At 41.1% G+C, this 20,974-nt stretch overlaps 1 protein-coding gene across 1 annotated transcript in view; it reads right to left on the reverse strand.

The window, feature by feature from the left end:
- Positions 1 to 1,355: 1,355 nt before the first annotated feature.
- The window catches only part of RFX4 (regulatory factor X4), a 105,154-nt gene continuing 85,535 nt past the window's right edge, over positions 1,356 to 20,974 (reverse strand). The window contains exons 16-17 of the mRNA XM_065422431.1: positions 14,911 to 15,049; positions 1,356 to 1,628 (exon numbers count right to left, since the gene is read on the reverse strand). Of these exons, the coding sequence (XP_065278503.1) occupies positions 1,356 to 1,628; positions 14,911 to 15,049 (412 nt within the window). The remainder of the gene's footprint in view (positions 1,629 to 14,910; positions 15,050 to 20,974) is intronic.

The raw sequence follows: 20,974 nt of genomic DNA on the forward strand, positions 1-20,974 counted from the left end.
AAGATTTGTTTAAAGAGTTGTCAGCCTGTGAAGGTCACGGTGTACAAATAAATTAAAATAAAAATATATTTAGTTTCAAAAACTTTTTTTTATCTGAGTGTGAAAATCCTTCATATATCTTGCACAACTGTACAAATAATATTTATTTCCATTTTAGCCATAAACATGGTTATCATCACACTGGGTGTTATCAAAGATTTTATTTACATAACAATTACTAAAATGCCCGATGTCATATTTCCATTTATTTATTTCTTACCCATAGGGTAATAGGTCCACCATAATTGCTTGGTGCATTTTATAATACAGAAGAAAAACCTATGTTAATAAATTCTAACAAAAACTCACAAATACCTACAAATCTCACAGAAAATGTCTACTAAAAAGTCTCCCAAAAATACAATACATTTTCCCACACATACACATTACAGAATAAGTTCAAAGGCACAGCTTTGAATTATTATTTTTTTGTAGACGCATATTGAGTTGTCATCTTGTGAAGGAATCAGAAGAGCAGTTTTCATACCTGTCGATAGGTAATGAAATGAATAATTTGTTTTGTATTGTCACTTTTACATAATTGCTTAGTATCATCGTATTTAACATATGTGGCTCTGAATCCAACACCTTACCAGTCGCAAAATCCCTTCTTAACCGTGATGTTACTGACCAGAGCTGTTGCATTTAACCAGATTGTGCAAACTTAATACAAATACATATATAATAAGAACCACAGTCAACTTAAGGCAGTGTATCATTCAATGCTACATGTCTTTCTTTTGTAAGAATAACACTTATTTGATCAACGGAAAGGTGCATCAATATACAAAATTATGTGTAAACTGAAGCCTATAACAACACATACCATTTAAGGAGCCTAAAAAAGGAATTTATGACAACAAGTAATGACTTGACAGAATGTCTCTAAAGAACCCAGTAGAGGTGCCAGAGCTTTGTTATGGTCAACTTTTTGTCTTTATCTCAAATTATAAATAGATTTATCTATAACATCTTTCCTTAAAGACTAATTAACATTTGTCAATTGGGGGGGGGGGGGGGGGGGGAAATGGCTCAGTGAAACTGACATCATAACAGGGCCAGACCACATGACAGAAGAAAAAAAAGGCACAGCTTGGCCAATATAATGCTCTATAGTAACAGTTAAATCTTGTTACAGGAACACTCCGTCACACTGGTCTGCAGTATGTCCAGATTATGAACTAAAATTATCTGTCCAGGATCGATTCTATCTTCAAGTCCGTTAATGAATGTTCAGATAAAGTCCCATGTAATAGCCAGATATAAAGTTTTTCTGTCTTTATTAAATATAGGGGCTCATGCCATACCAGACATTTTCACTTAGCCCATCCTGTGGTGGCTTCTCCATTGATGTAGGCAAAGCCGGGAAAGTGTTGCATGTGCTCATATTCAGAATTCCTGCGTGTTGTCAAGGGCGTGTACATGTCACTAGAGTTTCCATATCTTGTGGAGTGCATGGATGGACTTGTGTAGCACGTGTTTGCTGATGGGACTTCCGGCCAGCGAGGAGTTACAGGGGCTGGATGCAGTCTTGGGGTACTGCTCATCAAACAGGGCTCCATCCTGGATGTCGGGCTGTTAAAAGGGTACTTAGAAATAAAAACACATTTTAAAAATGTTAAACACACACATTAAAAAAAAGTTAGAACAGGCAATAGCATACATGTTGCCTTTGTAGTAAGAACTATTCTTAAGGAGCTATAAAGGTCATCAGTAAATTCATAATGGTAAATATTCTTAGCAATACATTTTCTTTTTTTTTGTATAACATTTATAGTGTGCCACATGAGATGTTCTACAGACTGTTAACTGAGAGCTAAAGAGAAACAAATGTTGAAACATCAGACTTTAAAGAGCCTAATTCTTCATCGCCCTACACCTTGTGTGGTCATTTACAGCAAGGCAAAGTGAGTGTTATACTCTACCCTTCTGATTTAACTACACTAGGTGCAGGGCATTGGAGATCAGGCTCAAAGACGGGAAGTGATTAGATGGAGGAGCTTAGATGGAAGAGAATGGGGAACAGATTGCCCAGCAATGCATGTTTTAATTATACCAAGGCTGAGGTGGAGCGCTTTGAAGAGGTCAGTAACTTTCATAATGGGAAATTATAAATAAAAGTCTGTCCCCCACTTGGTTCTGGTAGATGTATAACAACATTTGACAGACTGGGCATGAAAGTGGAAGAGGAATACAAAATGGTGGTGAATCATGTGGTGGGGACAGAAAGGAACTCATGAGTGGAGGAGTGGAGCAAGTAGGTGGGCAGCCGGTGGACAGAAAGACAGAGAGGGATGATAGTACCACTTGTGGGAGGCCACTGTGAATTTTAAAGAGAATGAAGGAAATTGTAATTAATTAGTTTCAGAGATGAAGAGGAAGCCAATTAAGGGGATAGAAAATGAGAGAATATGGTACTACTTCCTGGAGGAAAGGGAGCATAAGTATTATTAATCCAAAATAGCCTATAGATTATGGAGAGTTGTGGGTTGTATGGTGATGGAAGATGGGGAAAACTATTTGGAAGATGAGTAGGTATTGCTGGAAAGAAGGAAAAATTTAAATGCAGGATTAGCATTGATAGCCAAACCCCCTCCATATTTAGAGGCAAGGAGTTTTTCTATTGTAAATGGGGGATAGACTCACTGAGTGGAGAGAAACTATAGTTTAATGATCAGGTCTAAGCCACCTGAGGGATCTCAAAGTCATCATACAGAAGGAGGTAAAGATTGCATAGTAACAGATCTGATGTTCTGGAGAGAGTCAGGTGGTGGTTTAGTGCCACATGCATTGTCTTGACAGAGATAGGGATAGTGCAGAGGAGGACTAGTAGAGGGGCGGACTCCTAAGGCAGCAGCATAGGTTGGTGAGGAAGATGAAGACCAAGCAGAAAGTGGATGAACTTGCTTTGTGATGGAGGTCAGCATTTGGGACTGGAGGCCTTGGAAGAAGGGAGATTTAGTTGTTTTAATGGAAAGCAAAACTGGGGGAAAAAAGGGAAAGAAGAGAGAGGGTATTATGGATAAGAACTGGTGCTAAATACAAAAGAATATGGGAATAGACATACCAGGGTAGGCAGCAGAAGAATGGACAGTGATAAGTGAAGTCTTGAGATAAAGAGAGAGGAAAAATAGTAGGAAGTTACACAGGAAGATGAGAGGTTTCTCGGCCTTAACCAGAGCATTTTCTACTCATGAATGCTATGCCATTACTCAGCAATGACAGCTAAAATGATAGCAACTCTCTATAAGAGACTCTTAGTGAACATTCAAAGTGTTCAAGTTTTATTCACACATATGTTCAGGTAAAGTGCATTTTAAAGTTGCATGCACTAATATTTCCTGCAAACTGATCTATATGAGTGGACCCTTATGCCCATATGGAGTCCCACTGAAGTCAGTGGGGCTCTGCATAGGGGCAGGGTCATCCCACAGGGGTCAGATAGCAGGAGTGGAGCCTAAATTTGCACATGTGAATACTCGCACCAGAAGTGCTTGTCTGCCTATTCAATCAGGGGACAAACTAAACAATGTGACTTATTTAATCTATCACATCAACAGAGTTTATATTTCAAAGGTTGAGTATTAAATACTAATGTTTGCAATTAATCCACAGAATAAGAAATGGTTTGCAAACAGATCATTAAATTCAAACATCAAATACATTCAGCAAAACAATAACTGTTGCAAGATAGTCCGCAAGCAGAAAAATATCTCAAATTTGTCACAATTCGAATCAAGAAACTTATTATCCAATAAACAGCAGGTCTTAAAATGTCATACTTCCTGCTCATTCTACTGCATTCCCAAGAGGAAAGAGAAAAAGGCGGTCTGTCCCCTTTAAATGTTTACAAGCCTGTCTCCCAGCCTCTGCAGAGAGGAGCCAAGGTCTGTCCACCTAGAAGGGAACTAACTGGTAAATCCGGAAATCCCTATCTGTGAAAAATATCACATTTTTTAAAAAAATTATCCCAATTTGAAAATTTTCCACAAACGAGAAATTCCATTTTGGGAGAACTGAAATGGAATTTTTCAGCTTGCCGGCTGCCCACCTGGAAGACTCTTATCCATTTTACTTTTTGCAGGCAGGCAGCTGGAGAGTTCAATTTTCCCTGCCAGAAAAATAATTTTCTTTAGCAAAATGCAAGTTTTCCCACAAAACAATTTGATTTTGCAAAAAGGGCTTTTTCTGTGAGCAAATCATTCAGATGGAAAATTCCTGACTAGCTCTGCTAACTGGAGAGCTTCTACAAAGAGGTGGGATGGTGAGTTATGAAAAAGAATCTTTCTACACTCCGGCTGTCTAAAGGGACAGCTGGAAACAGGAGAACAGAGGATGATATCTGCCTCCTGCTAAGGGAAAGACAGGCTGAAGGCAGGACAGAAGGGAAGAGAGCAGTTTGCCCTCTATAGCTGGGAGGCAGCAAACAAGTCATGGTCCATGTAGTGATATGTGTAATAATTTTGAGTAGGGGTACATTAGGAGGGAAAGAGGGAAACTTTTCTGTTGTAAGATGCTTTTTATGGCAGCAGTTTGAAGCTAAATCCCGGGAAGACGGATTAGTTAGCAGAGGGCAGGTGAAGAGGTCAAAGATGCATGATGCATTCATTTAACACATGGCTTGTCACTTTATCACATGGCTCTCATCTCCACACATGTAGCGTATTATATTTTCCTTTACAATGTTTGACAGGAAAACTCAGTGATGCTTTGCCATTAACTTCAATGGGGCGTTATTTCACCCTAAAGGCCTTGATTTTCAGAAATGCTGAGTACCTAGAGCTTTCATTGAAGACAATGAGAACTGCAGGTGCTCAACACCAATGAAAATCAAGTCTTGAAATTTTACATTAAGGGACTTAAGGCCACAGAGGGAGTCAGTCTCTGAAGCAGGCTTAGAATTTAGGACCATAGCAGTCTACTTGAATTGGGTAGCTAATCTGGTTGGTGAAGGTTAGAGATTTTTAGAGCAATCTGTCAAAGAAATTATAAATATTTAAGTAAAATCTAAGTAGTCCCAGGTAAAGTTTAATAACTTTTCATATCTTTAAAGTGTCAGGTGAATAACTCTGTGGAAGAGCCTTCTCATTAATATGCTCAAGAACTAAGTCTTCTTGGACCACAAAGGCAATATTTGAAGCGGGAAGGTAAAATCCCTCTGAAATTCATTCAGTCAATCATATGGGGATGCTAGGAAATATAGACCACCTCTGCCATATGTCCAGCTGTACAAATGTGCTGCCGTAGAGTACAGTCAAACAATACTTTGTAACTAAGGCCCTTCGTTTTCAGTTTCTATTTTGTTTAAAATTTCCCAGGAATGTCAGTGTTTATTACAAAAATTTAAAAATGGGCAAAAATCAGTGCAAAAGATTAACTTCACAGTTTTCTGGGTAAATATTGAGATTATTATTGGGGGATGTGAGGCTAAAAAAAAGCAACAAATAGAGAAAAGTCGGAGTATTGAAAGTAAAGCAGCTTAATGCTGTCGTTTATTTGATGAACTGTAAATTAACAGTATATACCCATATGCACGTGCATGCATATATGTGTGTCTTCCACTGCATTGCCTTACTTTAACAGACAGCCTCTCATTCACCCCAGACAATCTATTATTAAAATAAACAGATCTACCTAATGTAATATAACAATCAGTATTGTCATGTACTTGTGTGGTCCAAAATTTGAATGAAAATATTAAAAATAGAACAATAGCTTTTGTAAAGCCTGGGAATTTTTCAGTAAAAATCAGTAAAAACTTAAAACAAAGGGCCTTATCTGTAGCCTAGTGTCCAATTTAACCTGTTGGCTAGGGCTGTTCAGAGGAGGTCATTAAATCAACCGCAATGTTCCACTCTATAGTGGCCAAAGCTGTGAGCTGTTCTCCTTCCTAGCCTCAGAAGCCCCTGAGGAGCAATGTTCACAAATTGTCCTGTTACCAGGTGCAAGGATAAGGATGAACCATTTGCAAAAAGGTAAAAGCTTCAGGGATAATTTAAACGAAAAATGTGTACTCTCCAGAGGCCCACAGAGTGAAGGTTGGTCTGAACTGGAGATAAACTGGGAAAATACTATATTGGCCTAATCAAGATCTTGTCTTATAAACATTGTGATTGATTTATTTCTTAATTCACATTAGAATTTAATGTTAACTTGAAGTTTCATAACACTTGGAGCCAGTGTTCCAGCTTAAAAAAATCTTTTCTTCCTGATGTACTAAACAACTTTCCCTCTTGCTAATCAGACTAGAACATTCTGTTATCCTGACATGCTACAATTTCCTGCTTGAAGCTGTGAGGCAAAGGCTGGGATTCAAAGCCAGGGCTTGACCTCCTTGAATGAACTGAGAATGAGGACTTTACACACTCCAGGAGAAGCTCTCTCTGTGATGTACAGCAGGCTTCTAAAATTTCAACAAGGGAAACCGAATGGTCTCTAGGGAAACTGAATGGTCTCTAGGGAATCCTCACAGGTTCTCCAGGTTATGCCATGTCATTATTATATGAGGGAGTCACACAATGCAGTTCACTTGGCAGGTAGAGTAGATGAACATATCAAAAAGATGTCCTTTTTGGATTTAAGCTTTGGCCTATGGAGCAAACTCCATAATGCATTGAAAGGGAGAGCTAATCTGCCTTCCCACTTTCAGTTAATATGCCACAGTGAGGCTTACCCAAGAGCAAGGGCTCATGACTGAGTATAAGGGGACAGGATACAGTGTGCTGCTTTTCTGTTTAGTCAAATACCTCAGATGCAGCTGTGTTTATGAATGTGTCACGAATATAAAAAGAATAATTGCCTGAAAATAATATGAACTCCAAATATCTACTATTTTACAATAAATTCTGTTATGACTGAATCCAACATGGAAAGTTTTGTAATGGTAGGTCAGCTAATTGCAAATGAGTCAGTGACTTCTTTTTCCCTACAGTGAAGAGACCATTGAAAGACAATATTTTTAAAGTACCCATTGGCCCCTGCCTGACTATTAACTCAACCAATGAAGCATCTATTCAGCCTTGTTGGAGTGTCCAAAGCATAGCCATCTGCGCGGATGCCTGCCCAGGCTGCCTGAATCACCTTTCACACTTTACATCCGGTTTAATGAAGAGTGCTTAAGCATGCTGAACTCAAAACACTGGGGCCTAGTGATCTTTGCCAGATATAAAGGCGACATTTGTTGGAGGGCTCTTGACAGGAAATTACTATTTTCTGGGTCAACTCACACTTGCTGCTACCACTGCTATTTAAACTAGACAAGAAACACTAACCCCTTTAAGTTTGGATGACTTTAAGCTGATTATTGTTAAGGCCTTTCCCCCAAAATTTTAAATTAACTCAATTTCTTTTAGTATTATTTTAGAAAATACTATGTTAAGTGTCTTCTCCCACCAATGGAGTCTGAGTTCCTTCAGAGCAAGGCTAAAGAATAATCTCTTTATCCTTACCCTTTAGCAAGCCGGTTGATTATGCAAGGAGGTGAAAGGTGTCTCTGTCCAAATAGCAAAATATTTTCCTTATGAATGCAGCTCTAACTTTATACTGCATTAGCTCACACTTTTGAACAGCATTGGAAGTCATTATTATATACATTATCTTTAGGATTCACAAGTACCTAGTCAAAAGTTATATCTGTATTAAAGAACTGGTTACAAATGAACTTTGTGGAAAGTTGTACAGTAAAATCTCACAAATTTAATAATAAAAGCTATTTATGTATCGGTTGTTTCTTTCTAACCTTTAATTTGACTCTTTTCTGTACAAAGCTAGGTTTGGTGTGTCTTGGCCCCTCACAGATGTAGGGTAAGTGATTTCGGCACTTCTGAAAATGGGCCTTAGGGACTTTGAAAATTTTTACCGATGCTTATTTTTTAAAATGTCATTTTCTGCTTTCCAATAGAAGTACGTGATTATTTCAGTTGAATACATAACAGTCTGATGGACAGTTATGAAATTATATCTTCTAGAACAATAATTCAGGTTTCTTAAATGGGATTTGGACATATTGGTCCTTATTTATTCTTAATGTCATTACTATCTATAAGGAAAAACTGGCTGATTCTAATGGGTGTTACAGTTTCCAGGATTATAAAGTGGTTATTGGGGGATGAGGACATATGGAAAAGGGAAGGCTATTGTGTAAGGATATAGTACACATGGGGTGAGGTTCTCACCCCTTCTCCAACCCCATTAAGGCAGGCAAAAAGGGCTAGGGTGGTATAAAGGGGCTCTAAAAACACTAGTTCCAGGTGGAGAAGAACTCACCTGGTGCAAGCACCGCAAATAGAGAGGAGTAAGACTGTCTTCCATGGCCTCCCCCACCCCCCCAAACCTGGCCTAGGGACATGTCAGTGGTTGTGAGGGGAATGTCAGAGGCAGGGCTGCTCATGCATTGCTGCGGCCCATAGGGCAGCCCCGCAAAGCTACTGTAACTTAGACAAGACTTCAGGACTAAGTTATGTTAGGGGCCTCTCCAGTCCCTGGAACAGCCCAGTGTCAGCAAAGTGCAAATGAGGCTTAAAGCAACCTTAGCCTCTGTCGTCAACCCCAGCGTGCGAGTTCTGTGCTGTGCTTCTTAGAAGTGCAACCCCGAATTTCACACAGGGAGCATAGTAGTATTAGAGTTACCAGGGCTACCAGTATATCCCACACCACAGTGAGCATTAGCAGGAGTGAAGAGGTTACTTATGAGAAGGTACACAGGTAAACATGCACATGTGCTGTCTAGCAGAAGGTGTGTCCAGTCACATATACCCACAGATATGTGGGTTATAATCCTATTTCATTAGTAGACCTCCAGGCACTTTGCTGCCCACATTAAACTCACGCAATAAACTAAACTACTGCCATATTGGAGTTCCAAAGGAATTGTGGCCTTAAACAGATAACATGAATAAATCCCGCATCTGTAGAGCTCTAGTCATCACTGTGCACTGAACAAAACATGTACTGCCCCAAATTGCTGTCACTATAAACACAACATGGAGATCAAAGCCTAGCATTACCACTTGTCCTGAAACTCATGGGACACATTTTTCATGGTCTGTATCATGTTCTGAGTGCTGGCATGGCAATGTTTGTGTAATCCACTATTCAATGTGTGTTGTTTTCCCTCTCTGCCTAATCCATGAAGATCTATAGAACATATGACTTTGCTTCAGCTTCTAACTATGAGAAGTAGGCCCCAATTCTGGAACATATTGCTATTCAGTACAACACTTAAACACATGGTTACGTGCTGTCCTAAATAGGAATGGTCTTAAGCAGTTGCGTAAGTGCTTTTTATGCATCAGGGCCTCAGTCCTTTACCTCTATCTATAGATGCTTATGCTCTTGGCTCTGGCGGTCCCATGTTCGAGAGGATTGTCATTATATTTACATGACATTTTCTTTGGACAGTGAAACTAGAGAGGTGAGTTGTGCATTCTGTCTCCAGTCAGAGTCACTTCCTAGTTCTTGTACATTAATGCAATGCTATTGTGTTTGGGTTTCCACATCACATCGAAAAGTTTAAATCAATCAATAAATGTCTGCCTTGGAGATGAACGTATTGTGTCATATGTTCAGTTACTAGAAATTTTAAAATATTAAAAACAAATATGGTTTCATGTTCATGAAAACACAGCGCTTCATATTAAGATAAGTATAGTGAAAGTACTTGGTGTTTTACAAAACAAAAAAATGTTGGGGCCTAAATTACTCAGTGTCCAGTGAAGTAGCAAACAGTTTCTGGAGTCTGAGAAGGGAGAAGATGGGTGTCTAGAAAGAAAGTGGAAGAATATTTTAACTGAATGATACACTCAGTCATAGTCTGCTCAGGGTAAAGTTCATCTATTTCTCATGCCAAAAGTTTTGATCAAAACTCAGCTGACTTTGGTCAACACAAATTGGCTAAGCAGTGACATTACGAATAAAATATATATCTCATCACTGTGCCATGGATTGTTAGTGGAAATGCTCAGAAGTTCTTTGACAAAATTGTTGCCAATAACCTATTAAATATGAGGTAACACCAGCAGCATCTGGTTCAGCTAAAACTATGTAGGTGGGTAATTTACAAAGTATAACCTGCAATACACAGGTGTTTATGTATAAACATTACACACTTCGCTAGTTGCAGGAGCCACATATGATCACATGGAGGTCTGCATTATTGCCTAGAAAATGAGATAGTAGTTAGAAAATTCACACAGTAGATCATTTCACATTGATGCACCGTGCTCTTGCTGGTGAGCCAGACCTGGTGTGCTAAATCCGAGCAATTATAAATAGGAAGCAGCTGCTCTGAGAACTATCAGCAGATGCCACCAGAAGGCAAATGGATTTTAAAAATATTCAGGCTAAGATTAAGATACATTTAGAGAGATTCTGCATAAAGGACCCAATCTAATTCCAATTTAAGTCAATAAAAAGACCCCCATTGACTTAAGTGGGAATTGGAGCAAGCTGATAGTGCGGGGAGGAGCCAGCGAGAGACTGAAGCCAGCGCAGCAGCTGCAGAAAGCAGTTCAACCAGGAGCCCATAGCTACTGATGATGGCATTAGTAGAACTGCGTGGGAAGCGGTTTTCCTAGCCCATGAATATTTTCAAGATTTTGGAAATGTTTCCTATTCTGCATCGAGATGAAACCGAGACCTTCTAAAGTTATTTGATAAAAAAGAGAGATAGAGAGAGGTGAGACACAGACACGACTTGCTCCAAATCAAGCAGATCAGGGACTTGAACTCATGTATCCCAGGTGCAGGCCTGCTGACAGCAATTCCAGGCTGCGGGGCCCAGGGTGGAAGCGATGAAGCCGTCACTTCTGGGACTGACCCGTCACATCCGGGACCGACCGCACTGGCCAATTGCGCCGGCCCCCCCAAAGCGCGGGGCCCGGAGCAGTTGCGTACACCTAGGAGACCTGAGGCCTGCCCGGGCGATTTAAAAGGGCCCACGGCTCCCAGCCGCCACTGCGGTAGTGGTGGCAGCCAGGGGCCCTTGGGCCCTTTTAAATGACCGAGGCCCCTGGGCAATTGCCCCCTTTGCCCCCCCCCCCGGTCGGCGGGCCTGCCCAGGTGAGTACCCAAACCACCCGGCTATTGGCTATCTTGGGTGGCTCTCCCTCCCGTCCCCTCCCCGCCCGCCATCCTGGACCTGAGAAACCTTCCCGACAAAGTTTTGTCAAAACTGTCCCTTTCCTACAAACTATTTTGGTTTTGACAAATTGGCATTTTCCAACAAAAAAACATTTTGTCAAAAAAGTCTCCACCAGCTCTAGTCATCAGATTGCTTTCTGCAGTTTTCCCTCTGAACATTCACTCCACTGTGTTGATTGGCTGTTTGCTTCAATCCCCACTCTTCCTTTGTCTTTCAATCTAACTAATCCCCTCCTAACATAAGCCCATCAAAACGATTTACATAATAAAACAAAAGCAACAAAAATATCCTGGGACTAATGTGATGTTTGCAGCCATCACACTGTTCACTCTGCTTGCATGTTACCCTTTTCCCTGCTCCTTTGTTTGATTTGTTCACTTGGTCTAGTGGTTCTCAACCTGCATCCCATGGGCCACTTGCGGCCCAATCAGCACACAGCTACAGCCCATGTGACATCCTCAGTGCCATACAGGTAGTATATATATTTTTTTGTGGATGCGGCCCACATAACACATAGAGTGCTGCATATGCTGCCCACAACGGTAAATAGGTTGAGAACCACTGACTTAGACGGTAAGCTCTTTGGGGCAGGGACTCTCTCTTATGTTTGTACAGGGCCTAGTGCAACGAGACCCAGTTCTTGATGGGCTCCTAGGCACTACTGTAATAAACATGGTAAGTAGTACACTAAATAATGCTCAACTACGCTTTTCTATTTAAAGCGAACGTGGACTGTGGAAAAATATTTCTTTCGAAAAGAAAAACACTGGTAAATATATGCCACTTGACTGAAAAGTCCATGCAGACTGATGGAACCAACTTCACCCTGGCATAAATGGGTGCAGCTCCCCTGACTTCAGTGGAATTGTGTCTGCATAGGGCCCTGCAAATTTGGCCCATTTTGTTTTGATTTTGCAAAGTCATGACTTCTGCTCTATGATTCCTTGCAGCAGATTCCCCTTACAAATGCTTCCACTAGAAAAAAAATGTGGCTTCATAATATCTCTTTTAGCTTTTCAGTGCAGAACACATAATTAAGTTGTTATGCATTAGGGTGACTAATAAAATGACAAAATTTATCAGTGCAGAGATTTTACAGCATTCCATTAAACTTTAAAAAAACCACCTTGATTTCAGCCAATGTTAAAACTCTTGGAAGCATTCTTGCATCTTTGGGTGCAGTTTATAGCTCCTTTAAATGTAAAATTAGCACATTAATAGGGTTTTGCTGACTACATTCTGCATTAAAAAAAATCTCAGTTTACAAGCAGCGTAAGAAAGAACATACTAAATTCAAGCTGAGGTAACTGCTCTGAAATATGATCAATTAAGACACATCTGCTTGTTCTATTTTGTTCTAGAATGTTCAAGAGCTGAAGGAGGCAGAAAAGTTATTTGAAATCTGGACTTGAAGAGACAGTCTACTACAGCAACAATGCTTACAAAAGAAATCTCCCTCAAAATGGTTGCATGATTTTAATTTTTTTTATTTGTATATGTTGCCTTAACCATGAAATCAGTGTGCACTCAATGTAGTTATCTCTATTTATTGTTATTTGCATAACTTATGCTATCTTTTTTTGACATTGCAGACTATCACAAGAGGATAAGAAATTTGAGTAAGGGACAAAATTTCTAAACAAAAGCAACAGCCAAACACTCTTATTATACACACAGACACATGTTCTTCGATAATTTCTAAGTCAGTGCATGTGTCCTTAAATCACATATTTAGATTGTTTTTCATGCAATTGTTATTATATATTTTTCTGCAATTAATAACAGTGAGATAGAAAACTGATTTCCAAAAGGTGAAAAGTCTTTGATTTCAAAGGTTTGTTGCAGAATATAAGAATACTTACTGTAGTGAAAAACGGATACATACAAACTTGTCTTACACTACTAAACCTAAATATCCCTCATTTGTCTTACTGTAGATATAGCTGTTGCACTAAAGGTTAGAGTTTCTACCCAGCACCTGGCATAATTGTCTGGGCCAGGTGCTTGGAAGATGCATAGGAAATTGTGGGAGGAATCTCTTCACACAGGCCACTGAGTCACGGTCAAGCTGTTAGTAATACCTACCTCTTATGCAGCACTTTTCATTCATATATCTCAGAGTGCTTTACAGAGTATCATTATCCCCATTTTACAGAAGGGGAAACTGGGACACTGAGAGGGGAAGTGATTTGCCCAAGTTGACCCAGCAGGCAAGTGGCAGAGCCAGGAATAGAATCCAGGTTTCCTGTGTCCCAGGCCAATGTTCTATTCATTAGGACATACTGCATCCTCCATGAAAGCTGCTCCAGCCTAATGACTGAGTGCACTTCGTGGCCCCTTATGCGTCTCCCTAAATTCGCTATAGATGAAAGATAGGAGGATCCATACAGATGGACACCCCCAATTTTGCCTCCTCCAGAATCCTGCCCCTACCTGCTTCCTGCATGCTCCCAGACACAGAGCCCCCGTGGAGCTGTGCTCCACACTGTGCATCTGTGTATCCCCCAGAACCTCACTGCTTTGTGGACCCATCCTAGTCCTGTTGCCAACGGCTGTGCCTGCACCTCTAAATCCCATGCTGGTTCTGACAGCCAGTTTTATGAACTGAAATAACTAAATAGTGTAGTTAATGTACAGTAGGAGACTTAGAACAGAAAGTGGACTAAGGTTGTGCTTTTCATGCAATGGAATTCCAAAGTGTTTCACAATGCATGCAGAAACAAAGAGCAAGCAGTACCCAATCAGTGAAACTAAGCCTGAGTCAGAAGACACAGGGCTTGATTCACCACTGTACTACTTTAGTTTCATGCCAATGTAACTCCACTTAAATTAAATGAAAACTGGAGTAATGCAGTGGTGAGTGAGACCCATAGTTTTTATTTACAATTAAATGACTGACTCAGTCAGATGCACTTCCTAAATATGAAGTGCATAAAAGCCCAATACATATGTTTGAAACAGCCAGCACAAAGGCTTTATATCATCTCAAGCCATTACTGGGCTCATACAGACAAACAGTTTTAATAAATGGATCTGATTTTAATACTACATGATTGATTAGGTAGATAGAGTCCAAATTGTGCTGCAAGTTACAAAAGTTCTTAAAGCAACTTTATGATAAACATGGGATGAAATCCTGCCTCCATGAAGTCAATGGCAAAACTCCCATTCAGTGGGATCAGGATTTCACCCAGCATATTAATTGGATGCCAATATAAGTTTCAGAACTGCAGTAAAATACTGAGCCTCTTTTTTAAGAGTTGAATTTCAAGCAGTATTTGTCACAAGTTCAGTCCCCCCCCCCCCCCCCCCATCTAGCATCAGATGAATTATGGCCGCTATTTTAAAACACTTATTTCAAATGAGAAGTCTGTTTCACTTCAGAACAGCTAATGCAAATGTTCAGTTATTTAAACTGATTTTTTAGACTGGTGGTTGGCAAAGAAACGTTTTTTTGTAATCCCATCAATTGCATTTAAGATCATAGTATTCAAAAACAACTTCACAGATTAAAGTGACTTTTGGCAAAAGAATCTGCAGCCAGGATGAAAATGTTTATGAGGAATTTTAGACCGCTATGGTCTGTAAAAGCTGAGAGTAAAAATCAGGGCATAGCATATAACATCACATATTAAAGATTGTTTAAAATAGCTTGAATGCTGATTACAGATAGTTTAAAATCTTTATTTAATACATTAAATCATGCATTGGCAGTAAGACAACAGACTTACCTGTGAAGAGCTTCTGTGATAAGCTGAGTAATGAAGTGGTCCAGAAATAGTAGTGTCATGTGATAGAGATGGATATTGACTCTGCATTGGATAAGGGTGCTGGTTGCTATAGCTACCATAGTTGTAGCTTCCTGTGTACCTAAAATGCATGAAACCCCCCCCACACACACATTTAGTACTAATAATAACGGCATTCCAGCTACTAGTTCTGTTGTAGTTTTCTAATGCTACATGCCAGATATATTTGCATTTGTTTCCATAGGAGAGAGATGCTCTGAAGAACAATCTGTACGAAGATTTACCCCAACTCAGCTCGAAGATGCAGATGTCACTTAATGGAATTATGTGCTCTACACAAATAGCAAACAGAGTGACTCCATGTGTCTGTGTGATTTGTAATCAGTCATTTGTAGTGCTTTCTAAGGGTCCAGTTTGGCCACCTTTACTGGTGTTCCATAGTCCCCTATTCCGAGTGGTGGTTCATGGAGCTACTCACACAATGAAATATTATTCAGCATGAGCCAGAACGGTAGTACTGGGCCCTGAGAGCTAAACTGTTAAATGTAGCCACAGCCTTGCACTGGGGCAACGGGTGCTCCCCACTTACGATGGGGTTGGTGGAGTAATTTGCTACTTCCCTTTAAGGGGTGCAGCATACTCTTCCTGTGGGGCTGAGCAGAGGGGCAGAGTCATGGCTCTACCTACTCCCCTTCTCTTCCTACCCCTTTTTTGGGGACAGCTGTTCCAGCACAGGTGGGGATGGGGGCGGGAGAAGCCCCTGCACTTTTCTGAATGTTTCTGGTTAATCCTTAGGTGGGTCACACAAGAGGGGAAGGGATGGAGACTCTTTACAGTCTCCCTGCCTCTGCATGGCCATTTAAATGCTAGATGCTAATCTAGCTCGAAAGTACTAGGCTTTAAAAATGTACACGAGCTAGAAGTGGTACTGATATAGGGATGAAGGGAGGATGAGGCTCATTTACATTTTATTTTTAACATCTTTTAAACAGATTACTATAAGGTGCACAGGGTAAATCTAGAGTCTGGGTACATTTAACCATCTCCCATTAGTCTTCAATATAGCGCTCTAGAGATACTGCGCTATATTGTAAACCAGACAAACAAACAGGTATGTTTATAAATGACAGCAGGACACCCAGTCTGAAAATGATAACTTTCAAAACCCAGGGCCAGAGGCCCCTCTTCATTCAGAAGTGTGAGGTGGAGCAAAGCAAGGGGGAAGAGGATGGACCTCAGTGGGACTCAAGCATGAATAGGGAGGTTTTCCATAAGGGGGACCGGTCCATCTGGGAGGCTCGGTGGGTCCTCCACTCTCTCTTAATTGGAATGGAATAAATGGCCCAAAGAGTCAAAGATGTTAACATGACCCTGTCCCTATACAACATTAAACATGATTCATGGTTTTGAGTACAGAGACCTTGCCCTGCTTAGCCCCATGGAATCAACCACCATTAAAAAGCGTTTTAAACTTTTATTAAAGCTACAGAAAAAGAAGGAAGAACAGTGAAAGCATTTGAAAGGTAATGTATTAAAGGAAGCTTTTCTTCATTCCCTTTAGCTGTAGAGTTTTTAGCAAACCCCAGCCTGACAGTCTTTGAGATGGTATTAAAGATGTAATAACTGTCTTTTTGGGGGTGGGGGGGAGAGAAAAAGATAGTTGAAATGGGTTGAAGTTGCTGTTGTTGTTAAAGTCCAGTTCTGGTCCCTTTCAAAACAAAACAAGAAAAACATATACGAGGGGACAGAAAAGCACAATGAAGACATTAAGTGCAGCTTCTGTTTCTGGTGCTAAGTCTTGCTTGTAATCTCACTCCTAAAGAAACCTGGAGCACACAGTCCTATCTACCACTCCCAGGCCTGGCAAGCTATCCCAGTGTTGGGCTGTTTAAGGCATTGCTTTTATCTGCCTCTCTGGTCGTGGGCTCGCAGCAGTCTTGTGAAAGATACAATCTTAGTCAGCTAAGCCAGACTCATTTTAGAAGGCAAAAAGAGAAGAAAGAAAAGAAATAAGGTGAGGAAAGGAAAATTATATTCAAGGGAGGGCATGACAGCTACAACCCAAGTCTCACATCCCAACCGGTGTTTGGGATTTAGCCTGGTAGAGGTGATGTCAACTGTGTCCCTCTCTTTGGCTCAATGTGGTCTGGGCATCTGTCAGGGTCAGGTCAATGAAGGCCCAGGGGTGTCAGGGTGGGTTCCAGGAGAAGATTGGGGTGGCAGCCATGATGGTAGAGCTCACTCCTTTCAGTCCACCTGTCTCCAGCCCTCGTGTTTTGATACCCTTCCCCCCTCCAAGTCTCTTTTTAATGACCCCAAAAGGGGGTGACAGGAATAATAGCTCGTCCCCTCATTATTGTGTTTGCTATTTAGGCCTGCTTGCTGGCACACCAAATTTGGTCCATTAATTTTCAATTCCATTCTCTTGTTTAGTGGTCATGATTTCAACACTGTTCTTGGGTGGTTTCAGTAGACCTTTTGGTCTGGACTCATTTATTCTGTCTCCTTTTTATACCTTTTTCCAAACAATTTTATAGAACAGTCTGAATTGGACTCTTGCTACCCTGGACAACTTAGAGTGTAGGCCTCTGCACAACAACTCCTCTCAATGGCAGCATGACTCCTCCTGCCATGCCTGTGCTATATCTCTGGGGCAGATAATGTCAGTCAGACCAGCATTGCATTTCTGCTCAGTGGTGCATTAAGCATGTTCCTAGGACAGCATGCTGTATATGGTAGCAGCTCCCTGTCCCTACCCTCACTCCTCCAAACTCACATATTTTCAACCATGTGGTGTCCACATGACAAGTCTTCTTCAGCCTCCTTGTAAGGACAGGCAGGGGCATGCCATGGAGTTGTCACCCATATTTATTCTACTGCAACCCATCTTTGGGGGGGGGGGTCTTTTTGCTCCTTGCTCCTCTTTGCAGGGCAGCATGAGGCTCAAAGCCAACAACAGATTTTCTGGTGGTCAGTGGTAAGCCTTGGCTTTCTTATGTCATTCTATGGTGCAGTCTCTTTTTGTGGAAGGTTTACACCCACCACTGGTCAAGTCTGTCCACAGTTTAGAAATGCTCTTGGATTCCTTTCTGAGGCTAAGGAGTCATATATCAGCATCCATGAGTAATGCTTTCTACCATCTCCAGTTGGCTTGGAGATTATCTCTTGCTGGTGGACGACGACCTGGTCTCAGTTATTCCTGCCTTCGTCACTTCTCAGCTGGACTGCAGCATTGTGACGTATCTGGGCATGAAGCCTTCAGCGCTCAGGAAACTTCAACAGCTACAGAATGCTGCAGTACATCTCAGCAACACAGGCTACTGCAAGCACATCACACCTGTCCTCCACTCATCACACTCGCTTCCCAAAGAATTTCAATTTGAGTTCAAGGGCTCGGTTCTTATCTTCCAGGCACACAATGGGCTGGGCCCAAGGTATCTAAAAGATTAATTAAAGCTCCAGGATGAAGATTATTCCACTCCTCCACAATAAGGTTAAACTTGTCTGTACAGGAGAAAGAGCTTGGGGCCAAGATCGTGGAATGATTTCCCCCAAGAACTAAGGACCATCACACATCTCACGACTTTTCACTCAAAGTGCAAGGTGCATTTTGTTGACCTTGATTTCTCTGACATAAATACATGACAATATGTATAGTAAATGCCCACCAACCAACCATCCCCCTAAGGAGAGGATGAGAGAACAAGCCACATGTGTCAGATGTTAGTCAAGACATTTAATGCACTTCTGGAAGGTACCCAGATAATATGGAGATAAGGGCAGCATAAGAACCTGTATAGAATAGAATATCTTCCTCCCAATTCTTATTATATCTTCAGGGATACAGCATAGAAAGTAGTCTTACATTTGAGAGCTGTTCACAAACTGGGAACCAAATAAAACTGCCTACTGGGTATAGATGCCAGATACTCCTACCCCGCCCCCCAACACACACACACACACACACACACACACACACACACACACACACACACACAGAGTTAAAAGAACATTATTAAGGTTGCAAAGTCAAGCACTTGAAAGTTAGGAAATGCCAGAATTTAGGTTGCCTATGCAACCTTAATTCAGCTCTCTTGTGCATGTGAATTATGATACAGTCTTTAATTACATGATCACATGCTATTTCTTCCTAGGTTTTTAAACAGAAAACTGAATACACGAAATTCCATCATGCTGCATCCTACTGACACCCATATGGGTCTTTAGCAGGGTTGGAACTTTTAGATCCACCGCACGGACCTCTGCCACTTGAGCTAACAGAGTAACTGATAGCAGTAGTAGGTTGTCATCCTCTACGTGGAACACCACAAGAGAAGGATGGGACAATTTCCCAGTGGGTTTTACAATTAACTCCTGATAGCAGTGGAATGGAGGGACTCAGGGCTTGCCTACATGGCACCAGCAAAGCACACTCATAAGCATGCGTCAATTCTCCAAAAAGGACCAGATGTTTGGAGTTTAATGTTCCTACCCTACACACACCCACATCATATAGCATTTGAAAGCTATTTTATGCACGTTTAGATGAGGTATCATGTGGAGCTGTCAAGTGCTGCTGTAAGCCTGTAGGTGAGATGAAACAATGGTGCCCAAAATGAGAAAGTGTCATTTTTTGCACAGTTCCAGAAACACTGAAACATGACTATGACTACAGTTTTCACTGTTTAAGTTAATTTCAACATCTCAATGTAGTGTTCATTGGTCAAAGCTACCAAATGACAATATATACAAAGATTTGTATTGCTGCACAGCTACACCATGAATTTGGGGCTCGCAGTTTAATTGATCTGCTACATGATTCTGCATCAGTTATGAGGAGCTGTTCATCACTAGTGCTGCAAAAACTGAAGTAGAAAGACTCCAGGGTGGTGTGTTCATTCCAAATGGAATTATTCCACTTCATGCTAGTGGAAATCTCATCCAGGAAGGAGATGATAATATAGACATCAACGCAGAGACCATTGATGGAAAGAATACCTTCCATTCAATGACTAGAGTGGCATTTTAAGAACAGTGTGCAGATAATCCAACATCACAAGAAATATCACTGTAGCATGGAAAAGAAAAGTCACTCTCCCTGAGCAATCAGAATCTCTTGTGCAGTGTGCAGCATTTAAAAAACCTAGAACACACCCAGAACTGACTCACTGTGAAAAAGTACTTGAGAAAATAGACTCTTGGTCACCTTGTCACAGATGACCACTGTCCAAGATCTCTCCTTTTAAGACTACCGCCTTCTGATGTCTTACCAGTACCAAATGATGTTGATATTGTTCACACTTGGGTGATTCCATTTTGGACTGGTTCCCACCACAAGTGGGCAACAAAGAAGAGCACCTACACGACAGTTGCTTATGCACCTATTGTGGATGCCAGACCAAGTGACATGGCCATAGTCTATATTACAATGCTAAACTGTAAGATTATGTTAGTGGCTCTAGGGCAGCAGCATGCCATTCAGACCAAGGATCAGCAGCTGAATGCTGATGCTCAGCAAGTGAAATGGATTCTCCCAAATGATTCACCTGGGCAGTATTACACCCTGTGCTGTTTTATTGCATGTACTGGGAAATTTTGGGGAGATGCAGGATTGCTAGACCTTCTCGTTGATTCAGATGTGCATCCAGCTTGTGCTGTAGATCAAATGCTTGCTGATAAGCAATTCAGCTGTGCTGTACGTGGCTTGATTCTCAGATTTGAGGCCCCGAGTGCTCTGAAACTTTATTCATTTGTTAAATGGTACGAGCAGGGAGGAGGTACTCATGCAGTTCCAGCATCTCTCTGGCAAATGTTGGCTGACACTCAAACGGTGTTTGAGTCTGAAGACACTGAGTCCTTACAACATGTCATTAAAGAGCTTGATGATGCTATAGCTCAGCATATGCTACTACTACTAGAGAATTTCAGACATGGGGATGGTACCCTGTGGCCTATGTTCAGGCTCTGGGATCATTTTCTCTAGGTTACACAGATACTACTTCTAAACATCCATGCTGGAAGGGCATAATGAGTGGGGTCCCGCAGG

Source organism: Emys orbicularis, chromosome 1 (genome assembly GCF_028017835.1).
Source record: "Emys orbicularis isolate rEmyOrb1 chromosome 1, rEmyOrb1.hap1, whole genome shotgun sequence".
Classification (NCBI taxonomy): domain Eukaryota; kingdom Metazoa; phylum Chordata; order Testudines; family Emydidae; genus Emys; species Emys orbicularis.